Consider the following 19,924-nt stretch of genomic DNA (forward strand, 5'->3'; position numbering starts at 1 on the left):
ATATGTGAAATCTCCTGATATTTATTATTTGGATACTAAGCGTCAAAATTTTCAACAATGTTGCAGCCCAAATAAGATTCTTACATGGGCTGTTTGGCCCCAGGGCTGCTGATGGGTTTGCAAGGCATCCTGGAGAGACATCTCCAGGCCTCTCGGAGGACCAGCCTGGGACCATCAGCCTTATTTGGGAATGTTTCCCCAACGGCCTCCACGTGTAGACACCTGGCACCTAGCAGGTGCACAATGAATGTCTGTTGAAACAGTCAAGTTCCAGGGTTGGGAAGGAGGGAACTGTAAATGAGGCACCCCACCTTTGTCCCCCTCCCCACATCTCCCGGGACTCTGACTGAGGCCTGGAGACTTCAGGTTTGCCAGCTGTCACTCAGATGTAGTTTAGTGCTTTGTGGGAGCAAAGCCACGTGCCAGTATCCCTGAGCTCCCGGGATGTGGTTTGGGTGATGTAAAGCATTGCTCTCCAAGCTAGCTCACTGGACCAGCATCCTCAGCATCACCGGGGAGCATGTTAGAGATACAGAATCTCAGGCCCCATCCCAGACCCACTGAATTTGACCCAGCATCACAAGAAACCTCCAGAAAACCCTAGGTGACTCTCATGTCCATTACGGGCTGGGAGCACTGGGGCAAGCTGCTGTTTGGCACTTGGGCTCTGGAGTAAGGCTCGCTGGTTCAGATCCAGGTCCTTGGGGAAGTTGCCTGACTTCTCTGTGTGTCTCAGTTTCCTCGAGAGAAAAATGCTGTGCCTGGCACACAGCAAGCCCTCAGCGATGCCAGCTCTGGAAATGTGGTCCTGGCAGACAAGTGAAAGGGGGTGCAGGGGCCTCAGAGGAGGGTATGTCATCTCTGGCCAGTGAGAGCCTGAGCAGCTGTAGGCAAGCATTAGGAATTTGTGTGGCCTCTCGACAAATACCTATGTCTGGACCAAACACTGACAATAGGAGAAGGCCAGGCATTCTAGGAAGGGGAGATTGAGGGTGCAGGAGAGCCTTGGGGATCTGGGTTCAGAGTGTAAATAGAGTGTCAAATAGAGAATAGGCAAGGGCTGGGACCATATGACATCACACTGAGAGGGAGGGGGGCGACCATGGGAAAATGGGACCGAAAAGCTTTGTGGGGCGGGGGGCCGTGGTGTTGGAGGGAGGAGGGTACACAGTGGGTAACCTGAAGGGTTTTGAGCAAAGGAGCGAGACAATCAGAATGACGCGATGAAAGAGGGGTTTTAAAAATCCATCTGCCCCCCCCACCCCGCATTTGCAGTCAGGAGATTATGTACGTGCACAGATCACGGAGAAAAGCTTAGAAGGGCATGCACCTAAACGTGATTGTCTCCGAGTGGTAAGATCACTAGGATGTTTTATTGTCTTCTCCTCACTCATCTGTATTTTCTAATTTTTCTGCAAAGGACATGCATCACTTGCATAATTAAAAAAGCAATAAAAGCTGTAAATAATTAACATGCTCTCTCTTCAGGACTTAAACTGGATGGATGTGTTTTCAACTCAGTTATTTCGAATATTTGCTGGATGCCTGGCCTTAAAAAAGGCACCACTGAAAAACACACAGCCGGTAGACTGATGGGGAAACACATTGAGTCCTTTAACCGTGAAACTCTAGACCCCAGTTCCTAACCAGGACTCTGTCTCTCTCTCTCCCTGGAACACAGAGATGCCTTTTGAATCCCTTGTGAAGTTTTCCTTGGGGGTTTATTGAAATCGCAGTTTGCAGTTCCTGACACTGTGGGCACACGGGGAAATGACAGAGGTGGCCACACACCCTACCTTCTGGAGCAGATGCTCAGTTGTTTCTGCTTGCTGCTCCCACGAGGCATCTTTGTCCTCCTATGAGGCCATCCTTTCTTCCGTTCTGGCTCAGACATCCAGTCCTGGGATGGCATCCCTGGGGCTGTTGGGTCGGAGAGCTGAAAATACCAGGCACGCTGGCGTCATATTGCTCACAGCCCTCATGGTGGGAACAACACAGAAGGGTTCTCTCTCTGCAGACAGGATGCCTGTCTGGGGAAATCGGGCATCGAAATGCTGCATTGCCAAATGGTCTGCGCATTGCTGGGCAGAACCTTCTGGAATCCTGCCTGGGCTGGATCCACAGAAGAAAAAGCCCAGACCTTTGGTGATGACTGGAGGTCTAGGGAACACCGTGGCCAGCTCCTTTCCCTCCTCCAGGAATGCCCACACCCAGTACCTGATGGCCTTGTGGAGGAAGGAGGCTAAGCTGGGCCTTGGATTCGCCCTCTCTCAGGCCCAGCACATTCTTTCTTAACCCCCCACTCTCGGGATGAAGGCAGTGTTACCATGAGAACAGCCTTCAAGCTCTGGGACACAGACCCTGTTGTTCCACACGATTAAGTTACAACTGAGGCTGCAGGATCCTCTTCAGTCCCCCTGGCCCAGGACATCCCAGAGCAGGACAACACCCTCAATTATACAATCCAGATGCATGGAGTCGCTCTCAAGATGGGACTACAGGGACTTCCCTGGCGGTCCAGCGGTTAAGACTCTGCGCTTCCAAGGCAGGGGGTGCAGGTTTGATTCCTGGTGGGGAAATAAGATCCCACATGCCACGAGGCACGGCCCTCCCCCCCCAAAAAAAGATGGGACTATACATTTATTTAATCACCAGTGAGAACTCTTTAGAGCACCCAGCTCCTTTCCCGTTTTGCCACTGCTCCCAGGAAACTCAGGGGTAAGTTGAATCTGACCATAGCAGCTATTTTCTCTGGAGTCCCTGGTATGATAACTATCTCCTTCTAAGAGTTTTTGTCTGGAGTCTATCTCTCAAAAAGGGTTTCTGATTTATAAGCTCCCCTGACCAGCGTTTCATTTTTACTGTTTGCCTCTGCTACCAGGAAGCTCAGCGTTAAGGTTTATGTCAAGTTATGGAAAATCTCACCCGGAGTCTTGGGTACAGTCATTCTGTCCTTTGAAACTACTTTTTTCATGATTTTCTTTTGTTTTATTTTACATGTTGCACCTTTTTTCTCTCCCTTGGGAGCAGGCTGAGAAGATGTTATAATGGACAGCAGATGCTACACAGGATGGCTTCATACTTTTCCTCCATCGCTACAAGTCCTGCCTGCCAAGCATCCTCCCTCAGCCCCCAGGGCCCTGGGACAAAGCTGGGTATTACCTTCAATGTCTGCGTCTGCCCTCCTCCTCCAGGGCTTTTCCTGGTCCATCCTCCAGACACTGCTTTGCTGGCCGGCTGGGCGTCAGGACCCTCACCCGGGAGGCTGCCAGCAGGGAAATGCAGCGCCAGGTGCACGGAAGCGTCCTTTTCCTTCTGCTCCAGCGGCAGAGGGAGGCTGCGGCTCAGGCAACACCAAGTGAGCCGGGGCTCAGCCCTCAGCGAGGGGAAAGGCCCCTGGGCCCTGCAGCTCCCGGGGGTCTCCACGGGCGCACACGAGGCCAGCTCAGGCCAGCCCGGGGGTGGGAGGGCCGAGAGGGAGGGGCCAGGCTGGCGGGAGCAACCGGCACTGAGCCCAGCTAGTGGCCCTGAAGGAGGGCCCCGCGGGGCACTCTCGGGAGGCCTCCCCAGCTCCCCAGTGCATTCCCAGGGATGGAGGACGCCCCCAGAGGGCCTGGCCCGCACCCAAGTGTCGCTGCTGCAGACTTGTGGGGTGTCATGGGTCCTACTCCTCAAAGAGTCACACGTTGGCGTGGGCGGGAAGGAGGCTGCCCCCCTGGGGACCCCAGCTGCTGGGGTGCCAGTGTCCAAGCCTCCTTTCTCCTCTCCCTGCACCCCCTTTCTCCTGTCGCACGGCGTGGACAAGCTGGGGTCCTCCCCGAAGCTGTCTGCTCCACCAGGGGCCTGGCCTGAGGTTGGGCTGGGAAGCAGGGGTGCCTCCAGCCCTGACTCCATAAAGGATGCCCGTTCCTCAGGTCCCTCTCTCCTGCAGAGAAGGCCCCGGCCTTGGTCCGGCTTCTGGGGGACGAGCGGTGAGTGACGGGTCTCTCCCTGGGGTAACTTGAGGAGGTATTGTGGGGGGAAGGCCACGTCCACTGGGGCAGCGAGGACACTGGGGGCCCGAGGCTGCGAGACCAGCTGGGAGGGACACCCGGGGGCTGCAGCTGTAGCACGCGGCCGAGGCTCCATGTCCCGAGGCCCTGCCCGCCTCAGGGCCCCAGCCCTGCCCCTTGCTATGCAGTTGCCACCTCCAGGCAGCCCCCCTGGCTTTTCCCCCGGGTCACTGTCCTGTTTCTGAGGGGGCGGGGAGGCAGCCTGCATGGGGCCCCCCGGGGTCTCTCCTCCTGCTCCCAGGGGCTCCTGGCAGCTTAGCGCCTCCACCTTCAGCTTCTTCCTCTCCGAGGGGAGCTTGTCCTCTGTGGGCTGGGGCTCCCCGGAGCTCCCGCCCGGCCGGCTCGGGACCAGGTGGACCTGCTGACAGGTCTCCTTGGCGTCCCCTCCGCCACCCCGGGTGCCACCTTCCAGCTTGGGGTCCGGCAGACCCCGCCCGGGAGCCTCTAGGTCACCTCCTTTGGGAGGACTGGGTGCCGGCAGCAGCTGACACCCCAGCTCCAGCCTCCCATCTGGGGGAAGCAGAGTGCTCTTGCTGCCCAAGCAGAGGGGTCCTCCGCAGCTGAGGGCGGGGCGTGAGGCAGCCCTGTGCACACGGGCCTGGTCCCTGCCTCCGGCTCTGGCCACCGTCTCCCTCTGCTTGGGGGGCTCAGTCACCAAGAGGCCCTCCCGGGCCGGTGGGCTTGCGCAAGGTGCTGGCCTGGCCTGCACGGCAGTGTCCTCGGGGCCCGGGGGCCTCCTCCCGTCCTGGGAGGGGGCTGCACGTCCGCCACCCCCTGCATCCTGCTGGAGAGGACGGTCCAGCTCGACCCCACCGCCCGCTGGGACCTCCCTAGCCTTCTTGCCTCCGTGGTGGCCGGCTTTCGTCTTCTGGTAGATGCTCTTGAACGTGTCCTTCCCGTACACCTGCCACTTCTCCTGGGAGAACATCTTCGGCCTCCTCTGGCTGCGTGGCTTACCAGCCGCCTGGCCCTGGCTGGCCTGTCCCTCCCCCGCAGCCAGTCTCTTTCCATCCGGGTCCTCCGCCGGGGCCGAGGCGTCTCCCGTCGGGGGACACGGCAGGTCCTCCACCGCAGCCTGTCTGACCAGGGCCCGGGGGTGACCGCCAGGGACAACGGCCAGTCGGGCGGGGGCAGGCCTAGGGCTCAGAGGCTTCTGCCTCCGGGACCAGGCGTCCCGGGGGTCCGGCGGCTCCGGCCACATCCCCGTGCCCTCGACAAAGGGCAGCGAGTTGCTCCTGGTGACAGGCACACATTCGGTGCCGGTGGAGAGCTGCGTGGGGACCGAGTGGAAGAAGAGGGGCCGCGCCCTGTCCGGGGGTGCGCAGGTGGAGCGCGCGGCGCGGAGGGCGGCAGGCGTCCTCCTGGGCTCCGGCGGCCGCAGGTCGAAGTGGAAGGAGTCCTTGTAGGTGTAGGGCATGGGCAGGTCGATGCTGCCCTGCTTGGACAGGACCGTCTTGCGGGGCCGCACGTGGGCCAGCTGGGGGTCGTCCACCACGGCCTGGTTGTGAGAGATGAGCCTGGCGATGCGCTCCTCCAGCCGCCTCTTTTCCAGCTCCAGGACGGCCGCTCGCTCCGCGCGCCCGGGCCCCGGGCCTCCCTCGCCCTCAGACTCGGCGCTGTGCTCGGACAGGCTGTGCAGGGGGCTGCCGGTGGCCGGCGGCTGCTCTGCGCTGTCCGAGCGGGACAGGTAGCCCGAGTCGGTGCTCTCGCACTTCCGCAGCCGACCCTCCGAGGGCTTGGCATCCCCGGGCTTCTCCACCTGCTGCTGCTGCAGCACGGAGCCCGGCCTGCTGGCCGTCGGGGACCGCTGCTCAGGCAGCTTCCGCCTCGACTGCGAGCTGGCCAGCGGGAGCCCGGGGGCAGAGTCTGCAGGGGCCTCCCTGACATCGAACGTGGACCCTGGACAGGCAACAGCGTCCAACTTCAGGTCCAGGTTCTTGGCAACCGGGGACAGATGTGCCTTAGGCAGCAGGCAGTGCCCAGCGGCCTGGGCGCCCGGAGAAAGGGGTCTCTCTGATCGTGCCCCGTGGGTCCCAGAAGGCACTCCGGCCTTGTCCCCTTCCTCCGAGAGGCTGCTTCCCCCGCCGTCCGACTCCAAGGACAGCCTGGAGTTGTTGAGGTGTGTCTGGGTCCGTCTGTGCTTGTACAAGTTGCTCTGGGTCTTAAAGGCGATGCCGCAGGTGGCGCACGGGAAGGGCCTCTCACCCGTGTGGGAGCGGATGTGCTTCTCCAAAACGCTGGGCTTCAGGCAGTCCCGGCCACAGTGCGGGCACAGGTACTTGCCGGCGTTGCGCACCTTGCCGGGGCTGCCCAGCGTGGGCCCCAGGCCCGGTGACAGGATGGGCAGGGCACCCACGAAGCTCACGGCGAGCGCTGGGCCCGCTGGCTTCCCCACCTGGGTGGGGCCGGGCCCTTCAGGCTGCAGCAGGGGGCTGAGAATGAAGGGCACACTGGCCCCGTCCACGCTGCCTGACATGAGGGGGGCACGCGGCTGGAGGCCCCCCGGAGGCACTGTGTGGTACAGGGGGATGGGCAAGGCCTTCAGGAAGAGGGTGGGGGCCAGGCCCTGCTCTGGGGGCAGGATGATGGGGCCCAGGGTCAGGTGAGGCGAGGCCTGCCCACCTGGGGCCCTTGTGGGGCCAGAAGCAGGAGCTGGCTGGTCCCTGGCAGGTGAGGCAGGGCAGGTGACTTCTGGCACCTCCATCCCACATCGTCTGGGTGGCCCAGGATGCCGGGCAACCTGTGAGCAACAACCAAACTTTACTATGGGTAACTCTCTTCTCTCATTATGCAGTAAACTCTTCCCTACCCCCCATCAGGCATTTCGTCACCTCCACTGAAGCCACAACAATCCCCCAAGAAAAATACCCTTATCCCCATATAAGGAAAGGGGAAACTGAGGCTCAGAGAGTGGAAGTGACTTGTCATGCAGCTGATATGTGGCAAAGAAAGGTTCAGACCCAGGTCTGTCTCAATCCTATCTCATTTAATACGCCCAAAGGGAATTCTCTTTTTTTTTTTACATCTTTATGGGAGTATAATTGCTTTACAACGTTGTGTTAGTTTCTGCTGTACAACAAAGTGAATCAGCTCTATGTTTACATATATCATCATATCCTCTCCCTCTTGAGCCTCCCTTCCACCCTCCCTATGCCACCCCTCTAGGTCATCACAAAACACCGAGCTGATCTCCCTGCGTTATGCAGCAGCTTCCCACTATCTATCTATTATTATTATTATTATTTTTTGCTCTGTAGCTCCTTTTTTTTTTAATCTTTATTGGAGTATAATTGCTTTGCAATGGTGTGTTAGTTTCTGCTTTATAACAAAGTGAATCAGTTATACATATACATATGTTTCCATATCTCTTCCCTCTTGCGTTTCCCTCCCTCCCACCCTCCCTCTCCCACCCCCCCTCTCCCACCCCTCTAGGTGGTCACAAACCACGGAGCTGATCTCCCTGTGCTATGCGGCTGCTTCCCACTAGCTATCTACCTTACGTTTGGTAGTGTATATATGTCCATGCCACTCTCTCACTTTGTCACAGTTTACCCTTCCCCCTCCCCATATCCTCAAGTCCATTCTCTAGTAGGTCTGTGTCTTTATTCCTGTCTTACCCCTAGGTTCTTCATGACATTTTTTTTCTCTTAAATTCCATATATATGTGTTAGCATACGGTATCTGTCTTTCTCTTTCTGACTTACTACACTCTGTATGACAGACTCTAGTAATGTATATATGTCAATGCTACTCTCTCACTTCTTCCCAGCTTCCCCTTTCCCCCCACACCGTGTCCTCAAGTCCCTTCTCTACATCTGCGTCTTTATTCCTGCCCTGCCACTAAGTTCATCAGTACCGTTTTTTTTTAGATTCCATATATATGTATTAGTACACGGTATTTGTTTTTCTTTCTGACTTACTTCACTCTGTATGACAGACTCTAGGTCCATCCACCTCACTACAAATAACTCAGTTTCGTTCCTTTTTATGGCTGAGAAATATTTCAAAGGGAATCCTTTTTTCGGGGGGGGCATCTTCTTTTTTAACATCTTTATTGGAGTACACTTGCTTTACAGTGGTGTGTTAGTTTCTGCTTTATAACAAAGTGAATCAGTTATACATATACATGTGTCCCCATATCTCTTCCCTCTTGCATCTCCCTCCCTCCCACCCTCCCTATCCCACCCCTCTAGGTGGTCACAAAGCACCGAGCTGATCTCCCTGTGCTATGCGGCTGCTTCTCAAAGGGAATTCTTGATTCTTCCCCTGCACACAGGTACATGGCAGGCTTGTCACCATTGTCCCCCGACACCCAGCACAGTGCCCTGTGCAGAGGAGACACTCAGAAAATGTGCTGACTTCATGAAAAAGAAAAATCGTGTAGCTCAGCAAGGTCCTCAAAGTCCACAGTGATTCCATGAGCTGGGGCAAGTCCCTTTCCTCAGATGGGACTCAGTTTCCAGGTCTGTAAAATGGGCACCTCCCTAGGGCCCTTCCCACTCTGGAGTTCTGAGTCTCTGCTATTAGATGAGGACCATAAGGAAGAAAACTGACCTGAGGGGACACTTACTAGATTGAGCAAATGAAAATACAAGATTCCTAGATAAATTAGAATTTCAGATAAACAATGCATACTTCCTTAGTATATGTATGTCCCAATTCTTGTATGGGTCTTACTTACACTAGAAAATTATGCATTATTTACCTGGAATCAAAATGTAACTGAGGGGACTTCCCTGGTGGCACAGTGGTTAAGAATCCGCCTGTCAATGCAGGGGACACAGGTTCAATCCCTGGTCCAGGAAGATCCCATATGCACAGAGCAACTAAGCCCGTGCGCCACAACTACTGAGCCTGTGCTCTAGAGCCCATGAGCCACAACTACTGAGCCCACATGCCACAACTACTGAGGCCCACGCACCTAGAGCCTGTGCTCTGCAACAAGAGAAGCCGCTGCAATGAGAAACCCATGCAAAGCAATGAAGAGTAGCCCCCAGTTGCTGCAACTAGAGAAAGCCCACGTGCAGCAACGAAGACCCAATGCAGCCAAAAATAAATAAATAAAATTTTAAAAAATGTAACTGAGCATCCTGTATTTTATCTGGCCACCCCAGCAGGAAAAAAAACACTTCTTTAGCTTCAAGATCAGTCTTCGGTCTCTGCTCAAAGGTGGGGCTTCCAAAGCTCCTCCAAACCCGACAGAGACACAGTTGGTTCCCTCTCAGCCAGGGGTAACAGCTGGGCAAATGCTAGGTAAGGGAACAAGAAAGACCCAGCCATGCTCTTCCAACTGTGGGAGGGAAAGCCAGATGCAATGAGAAAATGTGAACAGGCCCATGGCTACAGAATTGGGGGCCTCCAGACCCTACACCCTCTGGTGCCCATCCCCCAGGGGCTCCATTGGTTGAGTTCCACTTCAACCAATCCCCAGCTTAGCTCCTCAAGAAAAACAAATCCAAATTCCAGCCTTAGCAGCAAGGCTGTTCAAGCAGGGAAAGGTAGAAGTCATGGCAGCTCATACCAGCTCACACTGGCTCACAAGAGCTGATTGTTAACTTTTCAGAAATTTTGCAAGCTAGTTGTTAAACGTGACCATAATTAAAAGTTAAATTATATAGACTTACAATTCGATAAATTATATTAAAAACAAAGTTACTACAACTGGATATTCACATGCAAAAGAATGAAGTTGAATCCCTACCTCACACCACATACAAAACTTGACTCAAAGTTGATCAAAAACCTAAATGTAAGAGCTAAAACTACAAAACTCTTAGAAGAAAACATCGGAGTAAATCTTCATGACCTTGGATTTGACATTAGATTCTTAGATATGACACCAAAAGCAAAAGCAATTAAAAGAAAAAGATAAATTGGACTTCTTCAAAATAAAAAAACCTTTCGTGTATCAAAGGACACTATCAAGAAAGTGAAAAGACAACTCACAAAATGGGAGAAAATATTTGCAAATTGTATACATGATAAATCCAGAATATATAAAGAACACTTCTAACTCAATAACAAAAAGACAACTCAATTAAAAAATGAGTAAAGGACTTGAATAGACATTTCTCCAAGGCAGATATACAAAGTCCAAAAACACATGTAAAGATGTTCAGTGTTATTAGTCATTAGAAAATGTAAATCAAAACCACAGTATGACTTCACATCAACTAGCATATTAATAATAGTAATAAACTGAAAATAACCAATGTTGGTAAGGATATGGAGAAATTTGAACACTTAACCACTGCTAGTGAGAATGTAAAATGATGCAGCCACTGTGGAAAACAGTTTGGCTGTTCCTGAAAAAGTTAAACATGGAACTACCACATGACCCAGAAATTCCGCATCTATGTATATACCCAAAAGAATTGAAAATAGGTATTCAGATAAAGACATGTACATAAATGTTGATAACTGCACAATACAAAAGAGCCAAAAGGTGGAAACAACCCAGATGTCCATCAACTGATGAATGGATAAACAAATTGCAGTCTATCTGTACAATGAGAGGTTATTTAGCCATAAAAAGGAATGACGTATTTATACAGGCTACATCATGGACGAGCCTTGGAAACATGATGCTGAGTGAAAGAAGCCAGTCTCAAAAGGCCACACTGTATGATTCCTTTTACATGAAAAACCCAAAAGAGGAAAATTCATTCACACAGGAAACAGATGACAGTGGTTGCCAGGGGTGGAGAGGGAGAGGGAGGCGTGAATGCCTAACTGGGAACAGAGCTTCCTTTATGAAAGGAAGTGATGAAAATGTTCTGGAACCACATGCAGTCAGTAGTTGCACAACATTATAATGTACTAAATGCCACAGAATTGTACACTTTAAAATAGTTAAAATGGTGACTTTCATGTTATGTGAATTTTATGTCAGTAATAGAAAAGGAACTAAATACACCAAGCTTATCACTTACTAATTATTTTATTACATCTTAGCATGATCAATGCTCTGGACGTGACTCACGTGGATTGCGTTGGGATGGTGGAAATACTTTGTAACACGGTGGCACTCCACATCTCCACCTCTTGCCAATTTTAGGTTCAGTAACGTCACGTTCATAGTTTGCGATTGGCCATGGTGGGAGTATTTACACCACAGAAATTGGCAAATGCTACAGTCAGTCCTTTTTTTCTTTTTTATCCCAAGACCATCATTCCCATTCTCTGTTCCTCATAAACCTGTCTACATTAGAGATCTCACAGATCTGAGACCTTATAATTTTATAAGGAAAGATTTAAAGACAGAAATCCCTAGAGATGGGTAGGAGCTATTAGAATTCCTAAGCACTGATGTGAATGGAAGACAAGGCTTCCCTCAAGCTGAGAAAGTTCGAGATGCTTCCCAGGGGAACCATCAGACCCACCTTCCTGTCCCTGCTCACCAGGCTTGCTGGTGGACACCCCTGAGACCCAGCTGCCAGGTCACTTGGGCACAGCTCCTGGAAGGATCAGATGAAATAACGTGTGAGAAAACACCGAGGGTGGCGTCAGGCACGGAGGAAGTGCTTGGCTCAGTTGAGTTTCCAGTGATACGCCATAATATTTTGAACTATTAACTAGCGAATCCTCCCCACCCCACCTTCCCTCCTACCCCTTGTCTTTTCCCCATCCGTCAATGCAGCTGGCTCCCTTCAGTGCCTCCGGGAAGGGATGCCGTTCTCAGGTGCAATTCCCAAGAAAGAAGGTCATTATAAGGATTCTATCTGGGAGGTGATTTCAGGCAATGCTAGCAGGGGGGCGGGAAAGCTGGGGTGAAGGACGCTTTAAAGAGTGTGTCATCAAGCCAGTCCCCACCGAGGGCAGCTGGAGCTTACTAAACTCGGCTGGGGACCAAGAGATCACATAGAACACGTTCCCCCACAGGGGACTGAGGGAGCAATGGTGTGCTGGCATGTGCTGCTGGCCAAGGGGACACACCCAGCGGGCTCTGTGGCCCCAGAAAGTCTCATGCCCAGCAATGCTGCCTGCAGCTTGTTCCAAAATGGTAAAATGCAGAGGGGGATTGATGGGCAGGGCCTCCACTGAACTTGCTGTGGCAGAAACAGAGTAAAGCCTTGTGAATTCCAAAGCCCTAAACCCTAAGGGGAATCTGAGGAAGACCGGCCAGTCTTCCCCATCCTCGGGTTGGGAGGAGGTGGGAGGGAAGAGAGTCGGAGGGAGGCGACGAGACCCTCCAGCTTTGGCTTCAGAGGGGACTTGGGTAGAGAGAAGACCTGGGACCCCCATTCCTCGGGGCAGTCGGGAGAGCCCCCGCCCCCGGGACAGAATAGCAATAGCCCGAAGCCCATGTCCAGGAAGGAGGGAGGGAGGAAGCCCCCAGGGTTCTGTGCCCAGAGCCGGTGCAGCTCAGGATGAATCCCAGAGCACCCAAGAGGGGTCTGAGAGTGCCCGAGAAAATGGGTCAGACCAAGGGTAATGCTGCAGGAGGGGTGACTCAGCGTGGAGCTTGGGGAACTGGGGGCTGAGCACCACCTGTCCCCCGAAAGAAGCCCATCCTCAGGGGAGAGAGAAAAGAATCCCAGAACTGACTGCCTCAGGGTGGGAGGAGCGGGGGCTTCAAAATAGAAATTCCAGAAAAAGAGCGTTACATTTCTGACACACCTGCCACGATGATTATTTTTCTCTCTCTGCAGCCTGTTCTGTGATCACAGCAAAATCGATGCCTTTTAGCAGCAGCTGATCGCTGACTGGGAGGCAGCAAGCCCACCAGCACCTTCCTGGGGGATATGGCACTTTTCCTGGGAGAACCTCAAAGGGCTGCCACTGATGATTCTCACTCTGAACCAGGGAGGCGGCAAGTTGTCTCATCCCCATCGAGCAGGGGGGAAAGTGAGGGTGGGCGCACCAGGGAAGCCTCTGAGAGGACCACCTGTTCAGCGAGACCCACTGCCAAGCGCTGTCCCCGCTCCCGGTCGCCATCACGAGGGTCCACCCTGCAGATAGCTCATCGGACCTCTCGCTTCCTCCCTCTGCCATGCGTGGGCTCCCCACTCCCCGACACCTCCCCCCCCAAAGCTATGTTCTTCTGAGAGAGTGTGCCACCCCATGGGGAGGGAAAGTGACTATTTCCAAAGCCCCCTTTCTTCAAAGCAACCCACGAGGGGGCCTGGGCAAAAAGAGAGCGTGGGAATGCCACAAATAAGTTTTAAAAACTCATGTTTTGGGCCCTGAGAGAGAAGACTATGGAGAATGGATTAAACGTATTCAGCAGATCGAACTTTCCAGAAAGAACGTGGGTGCTGAGACTGTTGTTCTAGTTGCAAGTTTCCCAAACTTCAGTCTGTCCTGCATGCCTGTCAACCGCCGTGCCATGTGTGGGACCACTTGCTTCCTCCCCACCCCTGGGTACCTGGACTAGCATTACGTTAAGAGGGAACTATGGGGCTTCCCTGGTGGCGCAGTGGTTGAGAGTCCGCCTGCTGATGCAGGGGACGCGGGTTCGTGCCCCGGTCCGGGAGGATCCCACATGCCGCGGAGTGGCTGGGCCCGTGAGCCGTGGCCGCTGGGCCTGCGCGTCCGGAGCCTGTGCTCTGCAACGGGAGGGGCCACGACAGTGAGAGGCCCACGTACCGCAAAAAAAAAAAAAAAAAGGGAACTATGTGCATAAGAATGTGAATGTACTTAGCACCACTGAACTGCACTTAATAATGGTTGAAATGATCAATTTTATGTTACGCATATTTTACAACTTTTAAAAATTAGAAAAGGGGGGGCTATATCATTACCCAATTATCCAAAAACTTATTTTCATACAAAAGCCTGCAAACCTGTTTATATCAGCTTTATTCATAATTGTTAAAACTTAGAAGCAACCAAGATGTCCTTCAGTAGATGTGTGAATAAATAAACCATGGTGAACTTCCCTGGTGGCACAGTGGTTGGGAATCCATCTGCCAGTGCAGGGGACACGGGTTCTAGCCCTGGTCTGAGAAGATCTCACATGCCGCGGAGCAACTAAGCTCATGTGCCACAACTACTGAGCCTGCGAACCACAACTACTGAGCCTGCATGCCACAACTACTGAGCCCGTGCTTCACAACTACTGAGCCCGTGTGCCACAACTACTGAGCCTGTGCACCACAACGAAGAGTAGCCCCTGCTCGCCGTAACTAGAGAAAGCCTGCGCTCAGCAACAAAGACCCAAAGCAGCCAAAAATAAATAAATGAATAAATAAATTTATAAAAAATTTTAAAAAAACCATGGTGCATTCAGACAGTGGAATACTATTCAGCATTAAAAAGAAATGACTTTAATTAAAATTTAATTTTAATGACTTAAAAGACTTGGGCTATCAAGTCATGAAAAAACATGGAAGACACTTAAATGCATATTATTAAGTGAAAGAAGCCAATCTGAAAAGGCTGCATACTGTATGATTCCAACTATATAACATTCTGGAAAAGATAAAACTATGGAAACAGCAAGATCAGTGGTTTCCAGGGCTCATCAATTATAACAAAAGTACCACACTAAGAAAAGGGAACCCTCCTACACTGTTGGTGGGAATGTAAATTGGTGCAACCACTATAGAAAACAGTGTGGAGGTTCCTTAAGAAATTAAAAATACAGTTACCATGTGATCCAGCAATCCCACTCCTGGGCATATATCCAGGAAAGACAAAAGCTCTAATTCGAAAAGATACATGCACCACAATGTTCACAGCAGCATTATTTACAATAGCCAAGACATGGAAGCAACCTAAATGTCCACCAACAGATGAATGGACAAGGAAGATGTGGCACATATATACAATGGAATATTACTCAGCCATAAAAAGGAATGAAATAATGCCATTTGCAGCAACATAGATGGACCTAAAGATTATCATATTAAATGAAGTAAGTCAGAAAGAGAGGGACAAATACCATATGATATCACTTATAAGTGGAATCTAAAAAAGAATACAAATGAATCTATACACAAAACAAAAAGACTCACAGACACAGAAAACAAACTTATGGTTACCAAAGGGGAAAGGAGGTGGGGGAGGGATAAATTAGGAGTTTGGGATTAGCAGATACAAAGTACTATATACAAAATAGATAATCAGGGCTTCCCTGGTGGCCCAGTGGTTGAGAGTCCACCTGCCAATGCAGGGGACACGGGTTTGTGCCCCGGTCTGGGAGGATCCCACATGCCGTGGAGCGGCTGGGCCCGTGAGCCATGGCCGCTGAGCCTGCGCGTCCGGAGCCTGTGCTCTGCAACGGGAGAGGCCACAACAGTGAGAGGCCTACATACCGCAAAAAAAAAAAAAAAAAAAAAAAGATAATCAACAAGGACCTACTGTAGAGCACAGGGAAATGTATTCAATATCTTGTAATAACCTATAATGGAAAATAATATATGTATATATCTATGAATCACTTTGCTGTACACCCAAAGCTAACACAATATTGTAAAACAATTATACTTCAATTAAAAAAAGTACCACACTAAATGTAAGACATTAATAACAGAGGAGACTGCATGAGGGGTGGAGGTAAGTGGTGTCTGGGAACTCTCTGTACTTTCCCCTCAGCTTTCTATAAACCTAAACCACTCTAAAAATTGTCTATTAATCTTTAAAATTAAAAAAATCAAAACAATTTTTTTTTAAAGACATATGTGAAAAGACATTTACTCTCACTGGCCAAGAAGTGCAAATTATATACCAAATGCCATGTTTTGCCTCTCAGAGTTAAAAAAAAAACAAAAAAAACCCAACAAATAAATACTTGTAATAACTGGAGGGGAAAAGGGAGGAGGGCTATGTCATTACCAAAAAAAGGGAAGATTCCTATTTTTTCTAAGAATGATGAAAATAAATGTATAATGATTGATCTTTTAAGCTGTGTATCTGTCATATGATCTAGCACAGATGAGCGGTGTGGTCCCATACTTTGGGGAAACATGCCTCTAATTTAAGATCTTGACCTGAGATACCTTCAGGCTAGACCCTCCAGACAGATCCCATCTTCCTCCCTCTGCCCTGTGTTCACAGGGTGTAGCCTCCTGTCCTGTGGTGTCTACACCCACAGGTCAGAGTGAGGAGGGAAGAGAGTCAGGCCAGGGCTGGTTCCAAGGCTGCTCTGTCCGTCTACTCAAGGCCACATTTTTGCCAGGAGACATCCCCCGGTCCCAGTTATGGTTCCCGCCGTCCCCAGTCCTTGGGGTAACACCGCCGCCCCGCCCCCCGCCAGCCCTCACGCCCCGCCCCCCATTAAACTCGCCCCACTTGTGCATCCCACTCGCATGTGCATCAGGCCTGCCAGGCTGCAAAGTGAAATTACCACTTAAATTACGTGCATGGGTGAATTTTCCTGGAAAGCGAGAGTACCTCTGACTTCTGTCGGATTCTCAAGGGTCTGGAAGGGTCCCTGAGAGGGGGACTACCTAGTTCGGGGCATCACATTCCTGAAAGCAGCTCTGGGACCTGACAGGCCCAAACACACATTGGTCCCCACCACTACTTCACCCAAACTCATTCCGCTTGATTTGCTTGAACAAAGTGAGATAAGGGAACGGGCCAGAGTTTACAAACAAAAACACACCGTGCAGAAGGCTTGTGCGAGTGAATGCAGAAGAGCATCCCGGGCGATGGCCTAATTTTCATACACAAATTACGGGATTTCCCTGTAGACGGTCGATAGCTTTCGGATGTTTGGAAGAAAGGGCGGCTTTGGCAGATGGGAGGCAGGGGGGACTCTGCTCTGGTCCGCTGTCCCAGGGGCTGGGGACGCCTCGGTTGAAGAAGGAAACCCCCTCCAGGTTCACCTTCCAGTTTGACCACTTACCCCCGTGTGGCTTCTGCAAGTTCTTTTAACTTCAGATTCTCATTTGTAAAGTGGGGGTGAGGGGTGGGATCAAGGAGGATTAAACGGACACCATCTACAAGCACTTGTCACAGCATCGGAGCGAAATGGGGGCAGTCGCCTGCAAAGTATTCATAGGCTTCTCTTTTTTCCTTTTCTAAGTTAATCAGTGTCACCTTGGGCAGCCCGAGGCAATTATCTGCCCAAAGAGAAACCGAGAATTTTTACAGGTTCAGAGCAGACGTGGCTGAGCCTCACATAGCGCCTACCACGTACCATGTGTCACTGTGCAGAAGGCTCGACATACACAAGTCATCTAACCCACACAGCGACCCCATCACGTAGGCGCTGTTACTGTTCCAACGAGGCGAGGCAGGCGCTGAGAGCTGGAGAGATATGCTCAGGGTCAAGTGGTGGGGGAGGTATACCCCTTCCTAAAGAAGGAAGAGAGACACAGAGAACAAGGGAAGATTCAGCTGCCAGCATGCAGAGTAGGACTTCTGGGCAGACCGAAACCCTGAGAGCAGATATTATTGTCGAGAGTGAAACGTTTTTCAAAATCGCCTTCTCTCTTTGCTTAATGCTTCAGGCTCCAAGGCAAGACGTGTGTGGGGACTTCTCCTGCAAAACAGAGTAGATGCCCCCTCGTAACAGGGCCACAGCAGAGCTACAGGAGTAGCTGCTCAGAGGTGGAAGGAGGCTGTGATGTAAGGGAAGTGTAGTGGGTTGAATCGTGTCCCCCAAAAGCGTAGGTCTATGTCCTAATCCCTTCTCCCTGTGCATGTGACCTTATTTGCAGTTAGGGTCTTTGCAGAGGTCATCAAATTAAAGATCTCAGAAAGAGATCATACCATATTTAGGGTGGGTTTTAAATCCAACAACCAGTGTCCTTATAAGAAGAGAGAGGACACGGACGTACAAGAGAGACGGCCATGCAAAGACCCATGTGACCACGGAGGCGGAGATTGGAGGGATGCATCCACAAGCCAAGGAACACCTGGAGCCATCAGAAGCTGGAAAATGCAGGAAGGATCCTTCCCTGGAGCCTTCAGAGGGAGCATAGCTCTGCCTACACTGTGATTTTGGACTTAGAGCCTCCAAAAATGTGAGAGAGTCCATTTCTGTTGTTTTAGCCTCCCAGTTTGAGGGACTTTGTTACAGCATCCACATGACACTAATAGAGGAAATGAAAGAAAATGCTGCTATTTTTATAGCCTGGAGAGATGATGAGGAGGGGACCTGCCAGAGGAAGAAGGCAAACGGGAAGATCACATTTCAACCAAGAAAGGAGAAGGTGTAAGTCAGGGCAACACCAGGGCTGTCCCCCACATCCACCTTGAAGTGCTGTAAAGAGATGGCTGGAGCAAGGCCAGGTCCTGCACAGAGAGACCCCCTCGGGCTGAGCTGTCCTGAGCCCCGACAGGTCCTCCCGTGGCCTGTGGGGTCTGGCTTGGAGCTCGCAGAGTGCTGGGAAGGGACACCTAGAAGGAGGAATAGCTCTGTAATGAGAGCCCCCGAGAGGACCCAGTGGACCGCCAGATGCCATCTTGAAGACATGGGGGTGGGGAGGGGGTAATCAATTTGTTGCCTGCTTCAGTAGTTCATTCCTTTTGTTGCTGAGTAGTATTCCCGAATGTGTGTGTGTGTGTGTGTGTGTGTGTGTGTGTGTGTACGCGCGCCGCAGTTTGTTTATTCACTTCCCTCCGTGCTGGGTGGTGTCTGATGAGGCTGCGTGGAGTGCTAGCGTGTTCACCACCACTCAGCAGCAATGAGGCCAGTCCTGTCCATGGGGTCAGTGGAAGCCACGTGGGGAGCAACAATCCGGCCTCCTATTTCCCCCGGAGATACCAGTGATGGCCGAGTGGGGAGCCAGAACTACCACCACATGAAGCAGTGATGAGGAGCTCCCCCTTGGGGTCAACAGAGACCGAGTGGGCAACCTGGACTTCCATCCACCCTCTTCCCCTGCTGAGCAGCGTCAAAGGAAGCCAACAAAAACAGAAGGTTTAATCCATCCAGACTCTCATAACATAGTACCCAAAGTGTTCAAGTTTCAATCAAAACTCACTTGGGACTTCCCTGGCAGTCCTGTGGTTAAGACTCCGAGCTTCCACTGCAGGGGGCGTGGGTTCAATCCCTGGTCGGGGAACTAAGATCTTGCAGCACGGCCCCCAAAAAAAAAGGAAAAAGAAAAAACAACAAACAACTCACTTCTCATACCAGGAAGATGTCAAACTGAATGAAAAAAGATAATGCATAGATACCAACATCAAGATGCAAGAGGTGTTGGGATTATCTGACCAAGATTTTAGAGCAGCCGTCATAAAATTGTCGCCATGAATACTTACAGATATGCTTGAAACAAATAAAAATAGTCTCAGCAAAGAAATCAAAAGTAAAAGAACAACCAAATGGAAATTTTAGAAATGAAAAATACTGTAACCAAAATTTTTAAAACTCAGTGGATGCACTCAACAGCAGAATGGAAGGGACAGGAAAAAGAGCCCGTGAACCTGAAACTAGAGCAATAGAAATTTCCCAGTGTGAACAACAGAGAGAAAATAGGCTGAAAAAAATGAGCAGAGCCTCAGGGACCTGTGAGGTTAACAAAAGGTATAACATTCACACCATCTGGGTCCTGGAAGGAGACGAGAAAAAGGACTGGGATAAAACAATACTCAACGAAATATGGCTGAAAACTTAAATTTGGCAAAAGACATAAACCCATGGAATCAGTATGCTAGTGGACCCCAAACAGGATAAACCCAAAGAAATCCTCACCAAAACACATCGTAGTCGAACTTCCGAACTCTTAAGGCAAAGAAAAAATTCTTCAAAGCAGTGAAAGAGAAAAGACACCCTTCCTATAGGAAAAACAAATCCTAATGCCAGCAGGTTTCCCATCCAAAACTTGGGACCAGAAAGAAGTAGCACAACATTTTTCAAGGGCTTAAAGAAAAGACCTGTCAACTGCAAATTCTATATCTGGCAAAAAGATTCTTCCTGAATGAAGGGGAAATCAAGGCATTCTCAAATTAAAAAAAAAAACAAAAAGAGAAAA

At 51.0% G+C, this 19,924-nt stretch overlaps 1 protein-coding gene across 1 annotated transcript in view; it reads right to left on the minus strand.

Moving 5' to 3' along the window:
- The window catches only part of ZNF831 (zinc finger protein 831), a gene marked incomplete at its 3' end in the record, with an annotated part of 96,752 nt that overhangs the window by 65,338 nt on the left and 11,490 nt on the right, over positions 1-19,924 (minus strand). The window contains exons 2-3 of the mRNA XM_081256450.1: positions 3,163-6,792; positions 1,797-1,936 (exon numbers count right to left, since the gene is read on the minus strand). Of these exons, the coding sequence (XP_081112576.1) occupies positions 1,797-1,936; positions 3,163-6,756 (3,734 nt within the window). The 5' untranslated portion in view covers positions 6,757-6,792. The remainder of the gene's footprint in view (positions 1-1,796; positions 1,937-3,162; positions 6,793-19,924) is intronic.

Source organism: Mesoplodon bidens, assembly GCF_964165515.1.
Source record: "Mesoplodon bidens genome assembly, chromosome: 15".
NCBI classification, from domain to species: domain Eukaryota; kingdom Metazoa; phylum Chordata; class Mammalia; order Artiodactyla; family Ziphiidae; genus Mesoplodon; species Mesoplodon bidens.